General features: G+C 34.6%; 1 protein-coding gene across 2 annotated transcripts in view; it reads right to left on the bottom strand.

Moving 5' to 3' along the window:
• Positions 1-972: 972 nt before the first annotated feature.
• The window catches only part of FHL5 (four and a half LIM domains 5), a 43,331-nt gene continuing 35,379 nt past the window's right edge, over positions 973-8,924 (bottom strand). For both annotated transcript variants that reach the window (XM_004455429.5, XM_058307165.2), the window contains 2 exons: positions 8,433-8,619; positions 973-3,552 (listed from right to left, as the gene is read on the bottom strand). In XM_004455429.5, coding sequence (XP_004455486.1) covers positions 3,389-3,552; positions 8,433-8,619 — 351 coding nt within the window. In that variant the 3' untranslated portion in view covers positions 973-3,388. The remainder of the gene's footprint in view (positions 3,553-8,432; positions 8,620-8,924) is intronic.

The following is an 8,924-nucleotide window of genomic DNA, read 5'->3' as shown; positions in this document are numbered from 1 at the left end:
GGTGACCCTATACTGACTGGAAGAATAATGAAAAACTGTCTGATACTTCTGGGAGAAGAGTTAATATCCTAGAAACTATAATATCTAATGATATTCTTATGTCGGTTGAGAAAAACACTACTGCAAGACACTGAGTTTACCTTTTGAGTACTCACAATATTTTCAGTATCTTTCAAATATAAGATGTTATTAATGGGGAAAATGTGAAAGGAGGGGTAGGGGTATATGGGAATCCCCTATATTTTCGATACAACTTTTCTGTAATCTAAAACTTTTTAAAAAATAAAGTAAAAAAAAACCACAACACATGTGATTTTAAGAAATGAACTAGAAATATTTGGTGAGAGGTGTTCTTCCAAATATTTATTTCTGTAATATGGTCCAACGTTATATGAATCCAGAATCTAATACAACTCTGAAGAGAATTTGATGCTTGTAGTATGGTTTAAGCTTTTGTGAAGGTTGTGTTATAGACATAAATTTTGTTTTAGATAAAATATATAAGAGTTTGAAACCATTAATATTTTAATTGCTCCAATATAGAAATAATTAAACAAATATTCAACAAAAGACTATCTCAGTCAAATCAGGAAAATCCAATTGGAGTAAATTATTTCTGATAGAATATTTTTAGAATAACAGAAAGGATAATTAGAAATAAAATAATTCTTCTTAGGTTATAGTTTAAAATTTGATGACTACAAGAAAGATCAGAGATGGTGGTTTACCTCATTTAACAGGAGCAGCATTACTGCTTAGGTTAGATATGATATGATTATTTTATACTAATTACCTGAAATTATATCTGAATATGTAGTTAATCTTTTTTGTTGTGAAAACACCCAGAAGATAAAAGTCATCTGTTTTCATTAGATAAGAAGAATTGAAATATCATGAAAGTTCTTCTGTAGCTATTCTGTTTATTGTACAGTTAACGTAAAAAATTTCTCTAAAACAACATGAGAAAAAATACTCTGTGAAATGCAAATTTATTTGGTATTAGAAACTAATGAAAACTACAATTTGTAAAACAAGCAAAACATAAGTATTGTTGCAGTAATAAACGTCCACCTACAAGTGTTTTGGAGAATAACTTACGAGCTCAATTAAAGATATTTAAAACATAGTTTGTAATAATCATTTTCTTATTTAAATATATAAACTATTATCAAAACACCAATAAAATATAAAGTACTTTATTTCTTAAGTTCAAAAATTGCACTACCAACAGGAGACATGTTTTTGGGTTGATTTTTCATTAGAGTCCTGAATTTTGCAGTGATTTTTATCAATGTCATTTGTGATCTGTATTATACCTTTTCACAATGGTTGGCCAATCTCAACTAAACTTATAATGAGAAACATTGTAAGTTTTCATAGTTATAGTAACTATAAAAGATTGGGAACCCATGATTGTATAACTATAACATTTCACTTATCTAATGGAGCTATATTGCCCAGATATGACATTTTTGTGAGTTTGTTAAGGGAAAACTGAACCCTTGGGCATCATTTCCATTATTGTTAAAGCAGAAATTCTTTTCTGCTTTTCCTTTGTCATCTTCAATCTCCAACATAAAATATTTGGATTTGTTGATGTAGCTTTCTACTACCTGTTATAACAAATAGAAACCTTTATACTAAGAAATAATATTCTTCCTTCAATAGACCCTTTCTATTTTAGCAACCTCATTTCTTCTTGCTCTTTGTTACAGTCTCTATGTTTCTCCCAAGCCATCTGGTTGTTATTAACACATGGGATTTGCTTCTAACTGCTTCCCTGTCTTGCATATGTCACCTCTTCAATCATTGGGAGCCCACTGCTTCCCGAGGCAGTTCATTCCATCTTTGGCTATGTCACTTAGAGAGATTTTTTTCTCTACCAAGCTGAAATCAACTATAGTATATAACTTTTGCTTTTATCTTTGTGTGTATCTCATTTTTAAAAGGTTTTTTCCTTAGTCATTTTGTATGTGTGTCGTGTCCTTGGTGGCACATTTTTAAGCTCTAGGGAAGCTTCTATACCCTCCCACATAACCAGGTCTACCCTCCAACACCCCAGAACCACAAGTGTATGGTTTATACAAGTGTAAAGATAATCATATGAGGCCGGTACTACCTCCCTTGCAGTGAAGAAGCGCTGAATTATTTGTAGGATGGCTGCTTTGGGTTAGGGGTGCATCTCTTCATCACACTGCAGATAGAGTCTCCGGGACAAAGTTGGTTGGGGTGAGGTGGATTGGGACAGGTGGAGAGGAACAGTGGGAGGGTATCACCGCAGCCCACGGTGCTTGATTGTGCTACTTTGTGGGTACTGAATTATCAGCAGTGAATTATTCTTTTTCAGTTTTTATTATTAGTAGATTTCTTTAAAGCCCACTTTTATGTCTGGCCATTAATCATCGATGTAAATTTTAGAAGATAAAATGCATGAGGCTCAGAGCTAATTATGCATTCTATTATGCCTTTAGATATCTGGATGAAAGTCATGTTCCAACACTCAATCCCTTCCCTAAAACTCATTTCCAGAAGTCATGATTTAATGATCTATTTACTTTAAAGGTTTGCCTTTGGGGACAGTGATTATCCTGGTTAGCTCCACTTGAAAGAATAGACTTTTACTTCCTGGAATCTGCAACATTTAGAAAAATCGTTGTGGGCTTTGAAAAGACATTTATTTAATACAAAATTTGCTGAAACCCATGCTTTGACTATCCCTAGGTAAAAATGATCCTTTTTATACCTAAGCAGAGTGTAAGCCATAGTGGCTGTAATGCTCAAATACCATTGTTTAAATGTGGGAATCAACCAGCTGTGGAAGCAGTGAGGATGAGGCCAAACTGTAGCTTTGTTTTTCCACTCCAAAGTCAATAGGCATGAAAAATAGGAGAATCACTAAAATGACAGGAGTCTTAAGTGTGATGAATATTAATCAACTTTTCCTGATGAGTTTTGTTCCCTACCACTCATCTTATGTGTAACTAGCTAGCCAGGAGGACAAATATTAGTCTTTTGGAAGCCTCTTAGTTTTTCTTTTACTCTGCAGTTAAAAAAAAAAGATTTTTCAGTATTAACATCCATGACTCCTAGATATAGGTCATATACTTGCTTCCAATGGAGAAATACTGTCCTACCTTTTTAACAACAGAGAGCAATATTTTCAAAGAAGAAGTGTCTTTAGGATTTAGAAAAATTCATATCTGTTAGAACTGGGTATTTTTTTTTAAAGTCATAATAGAGTTCAATCAGAAAGTGTGCAAAAACTCTTCAGGTATAAACTCTACAGTAATTGTTCCTAAAAATTAAGTAAAAAAATACCACTTCAACTGAGTTCTAGCTTTAGTGAGAACAAAGGCCATGTGGAGTCCAGGTGGGGAGGGTCTGCCACCTAGATGTCAGTGTCCATGCCAGAGCCACATTTACGGCAGAAGATTTCCTGGTTCTGAGTCAGGAAGCCTTCACCCACCAAGGAGATGGAGCACTTTCCACAGTTAAAGCATTCACTGTGCCACTGGCGGTCTTGGAAGCAGATGAACTTCGCACCTTTGAGACCTGTAGAAGAATTGGAGAAAAAGAGTAAATTATTCTTTCAACAAATAGATTGAACAATTAATCAGGCATTCTCCTAGGTGCTAGAAAAATAGCAATGAACAAGAACAATATGGAGACAAGTAATGAAAAAAAGTAATGCTGTCTACTGCGCTTGTCTCCATTTGGGATTGTCAGCCACCATTTCTCCTAGGTGACTCTACAGATTCCCAATTAAATTCGTCCATCATCTATAGAAGAAAGTAGAACGTAGATACATTAAGCACATTTTTTTTTTGAAACAGAAAAGATTGCTTAATACAGATAAGGAATTGCAGTTTAATGTAGTGGAAAGAGGTTAAAGATTTTGAAGTCAGAGATATCGAAGTACAATATCTTTCCCCTTTCTCTGTGTAATCCTTGGTTTTCTTAGCAGCCAAATGAAGATAAAATGAAAGAAATGTACACTTCCTAGCCTGGTGTCTGATGTTCTTAGCAGCTTTTAGTTCTCTTCCCTCTTTTTCCATGGTTGCTTTTACTCAGGATAGCAACATTGTTGTTCAGATGCAATTTTTGTAAGCCCAAATTATAGAACTTCATCCAGACAGACTATCATGCAACTCTCCTAGCATCATGACTTCATTACCTTATCCAGAGACAACTTCAGCCAAGGCTGTGACAAAAGCCTGTGAGCCTGATCACTCTGGATGGTGAGGACATGCTATCCAAAAATTAGTTTCTAAGAATTTCCTTCTCAGCTTCCTGCCCCTTCAACTTGAGGGTTTCAAAGAAAGACAATAGAGACAGAGTCTTCATTGAGATTGAGTCTTCTCTCCCTAATATGATTCCAAAACATTTATTTTGAGGAATTGTAGAAAATGAAGAAGATCTGGGGATTTAGAAAGGTTAGGATGGTTTGTCTTTATTTTATATGCAAAGTTTTCTCCAAGCAATCTTAGTGCTGTGGACTTAATGTGATTAAATTATTGCCCAATAAGTAAGACTAAAATAGTTATCGGCTGGTTCACATATAATTTCCAGATATTCCATTTAGCATGGTGAAATGAAAAAGGTGAATAAGCATTCTATTTCAGAAAAACTCTCCTTAAGTGTGATAATGAACTTTTGTTTCTGTCCTAGAAAGCTTATTGATGTTTTTACGTACAATTTAGTAGTTCATAGAGAAATTTGCATCGAATTCCTCTACTTTCCTTGATTAACTCTGTAGTCTACTTAGCTATGATGCTATCATTATTACTTTATAATAAGAATAAATCACTAGTGCACCAATACATTTTCTTGATGTTACTCTAAACATTAATAATTTGACAGCAGGGATAATGTTCTATATATACATAAATCATCTCTGTGGAACTAATTATTGTACATGTCTAGCATTTTGATGTTCATGAGTTTTTCTTGATTTTATTAGTAAACCTTGTATAAGTGGCAAATGGAAAAGTTTAGCCTAGAATTTTATGAACACTTTTACAAAGTCTACAATTTTACAGCAGAGAGAAAACAGAAACATCTGGCAGCAGGAATTAAGAAAGGCCTGGCTCAGTATGTGAGATGTTTATAAGTTACTCCAGTTTTGGATCTGTTTTCTTCTCATGTCATGCAACAAGTTTGCAGTCCAGTAAACAGGTATCTGGCACCTGTTTTATTTGGTTTCATTTATGTGATTCTAAACCCTTTACATGTATTACCTCATTTAACCATCTCTTCACTCTGATGGGACAGATATCAACACCCCATTTTACAGACAAAATCTGAGGAACAGAAAGGCTCGACAGCTTGCAAAGTTATCCTGCTGACGAGCAGCAGAGCTGGGATTCACCCAGGCCCTCTGATTTCAGAGCCTATGTGCTTAACCTCACCCAGTTATGAGTCTATCTTTTGGAAAGAATCTAAACAGACACTAATAATTAGAGTCTCCTGCTGAAGAAATGGCAACATTTGAAACTCTTTTACAAAAAGGGAAAATGAGCACCTCGGAAGTGGATCACCTACCCACAGTCACATGGTCATGACAGAGATCAGACCAAGGCATTTCATGCCCCAGCCCAGAGTGCTCTCCACTACATCAGCCTTAATCTTACATCAGCATTAATGCAGGGAGCTTGAGATTAATCATGTCTTAGAGGAGGAGAAAAAATTGTTGGTAGACCTGAGTTTTTAAAAATGAAATAAATTCATTGTGAAGAGATTTTTTAAAAATCATACCTGGTGACTTATGGATGGATTTAGATAGATAAAATAGTATTTTGAAAACAACCTAATGTATAGATGGCTTCTTAAGAGGCCATTGTTTTATTGTTTGCATTGCATGAATGCCCATCTTTAAGAAAATAAATATATGATAGCATCAGAATTCCTAATGGTACATATTAAACAGCTCAATTTAATAGAAGCACTACGACAAGGACACTATATATATATATATATATATATATATAAAATCAGCATATGCACATTTTTAATCGTATCAAGAGAGATTAAAGTAGGTTGAAATTTTTTGCAGGCATTCCAGCCTCTGGTGTTTCTCAATCACAGAGCAAAGAGATTAAGATGAGTAATTTTTAGAAGTTCCTTCTAGACTTCTAGACCAATTCTAGATCCTATTCTAGAAGCAATACCACACTTAGATTATTTTGGGGTCAAACCATTTGTTCCTGATCATTCTTATGTTTTAGTGAAGAATACTGTGTTTTTTTGTCTGAACCTAAGAAAGCTGGACTCAGTGATTGACCTGCAACAATCCACCAGAAAAATCACTCAGACACATGAAGCTGTGGTGTATTGAAATGGAAACTAACCAAGTTCAGGGCTCTCATAGGCTCTCTACACATCAGTAGCAGCCATTTGGACCCCAGAGAGTTTCAAGACCCTATTTTGAATTGTTTCATTGTCTCATTTCCTCATTAAAGCCACCTCTTTTTCCTGACCTAATTCAAGAAATGTGTTGTAGAATAAATTGGAAAATAAATCCTGTGACTGCTGATTCTACTAAGGAGATTTTGAAGCTCGAAAGGGTGGTTTGTTCTCTTGGCTGTAGGAATTGTGAGCTGTGCAGAAGGCAGGAGAGGAATGTGATTACAAACACAGGCTCCAGAGTCCAATGGCCTGGGATTGTCAACTCAAGTTCTTGCAAGAACTGCCAAGGTAATTTAACTGAAGGATGGGGACAGGATGCAGGGAAAAGGGGACACACCCCCATACAATAGTGCAGCTGCTCTGCTCTGTAGGACAGCGACCCTGCTTGGAAATGTGGAGGCACCTGCTCACCCACAGCAGGCTCTTGTACTTTTGGCTACAGAGATGGATTTAGACTGTTGCTTCCAAACATGTGCAAGTCAAACAAAACACATGTGATGGCCAGATATAGCCAGGTGAGCTAGTTCAAGATTCTTAAAAACATGGTGCCCCTGAATAGACAAACAGAATCTTACTCTGTTTGCTCAGGTAATTGCCTTCCTCTTCTTGCAAGTCAGAGAAAGTTCCCAAGATGGGTTTGCAGTGGGAACCTTTTCTTTCTTTAGGAGATGCACATATTTTGTTATATATTTGAAGAAAAAGAAAGGTATAAAATAATTCTTAATTCTGTGCTACATAAATTGAACTAAAAAATGAAATGTCATCTAAAAATACTAGGAATGGGAACTAGATATACCACATTATTAGGTGACTATAATATACCTAGAAGAATAGCTGCTACATTTCTCAGTTGTCGTGTTAGCTTCAGTTCTTTTAGTTTAGGATTACCATTATGTCTCTGAAGAAAATGTAATGCTTTTTAAAACAAATCTTGAAAACCTATTTAACATGGATTGATTTACCATTAATGTTTGTTTTTAAAATCTTTTAACATATATTTTGTTTCTTCAGTAGACTTCTATCTTGTTTTTTTCAGCTATTCATAATTGAAACTCATTGTAAGTGAATAGAGAAAAGAGAGAATAAACATTTGTTAGAAGCATCTTAAAATGTTTAATTAATTTCTGACCTACGCTACTCTAATTATTAGTTTCAGATATTTTGTACAGTACTTTCATTTAATTAAAACCTTTTCTATTTTAAGGCTGCTTGGCCCTCACTTGGAGTTAAGCAAGATTTCAGATTTATTAATTCTTTTTCCTCCTACTCAAATCTTAATGGACTGGCTGATGATAAGCCATCCTGCTCTTTCTTGCTTCCTTGAACTATTACATAGAATCAGTACAATTAAGTTTAGTACTTAATTACTCTCTATAGACTATAGCTACCCAAAATATATTCTATACTTTCCTTGAGGGGTCTGTGTATTTACATATAGGCACCCATATGTATTGGGAAACACACAGATTATCTGTGGAAACACAAAGATTATTCTTTTTATTTGCATTTCCTCAATTAACTATATAGTAGCTAACTAGTATAACTATACTGTTGCACTATATAGTAGTTACTTGCATTTCCTCTATTAACTATATATAGTCAACTACTAATTAAATACTATATATTGTAATAGTAATTCAATATTTTATCTAGCAAAAATGGGTGCTCTAGGCAGCTGCATGATTTTTTTTTTTCTTTAGGACTGAAAGTAATGGGCAGTGTTTGTGCATTAAATCTCAAGGTGGGATGTCCTAGAGTTTTCTCAGAAAATGCTTATTATTTCTTCACAAGATATATATTCTTCTGAACCAGTTTAATCTGTGTATTGACTTTTTAAATGGCATATGCATCTTTATTTAGGATCAAGTGAATACTAGTAGTTTACTAGTATAACTATATAGTATATATATAGTAGTTATAACATATATATAGTATGCATATATAAAATACTATATATATAATACTATATAATATTTTACAGTCATAACTTCATGGTAGTACAAAATTGAAATGAAGAAAGAACTTACCAGTAATGGGTTTGGTGCAGGCTGCACATTTTTTGGCATAAAGATGGTTATAGCAGTCCAAGCAGAATGGATAATCATCTCTGGACATAAACTCTTGTTCACAGAGCTCTTTCCTGCAGCCACTACACAGAAAACACTCTTTATGCCATGGCTGGTCATGAAACGTTATCCCACCTGATGTTATCACCTGCCAAAGAATCACAAAAACGGTGTTAACAGTGGGAGCCTCTACAATTCATAAAATTTCATGTCTTTTCTAGGTCCACAAGTGGCACTTTGGGCTAATCTATCCCCTATGTTAGGATGTTCTTTTCCTTTAAAACTTCTTTGATTCTTTTGAATCAATATAAAAGCAAAAATATTGTAGGGCCTATACTGCCTTGAGCACACCTGAATTTATCTGATCTCAGAAATTAGGCAGGGTCAGGCCTGGTTAGTACTTGAATGGGAAAACACCTACCAGGTGCTGTAGGCTTAAAATAAATAAGGACT

Source organism: Dasypus novemcinctus, chromosome 11, assembly GCF_030445035.2.
Source record: "Dasypus novemcinctus isolate mDasNov1 chromosome 11, mDasNov1.1.hap2, whole genome shotgun sequence".
In the NCBI taxonomy this organism is placed as follows: Eukaryota; Metazoa; Chordata; class Mammalia; order Cingulata; family Dasypodidae; genus Dasypus; species Dasypus novemcinctus.
This window is presented reverse-complemented; position numbering and strand designations above follow the sequence as displayed.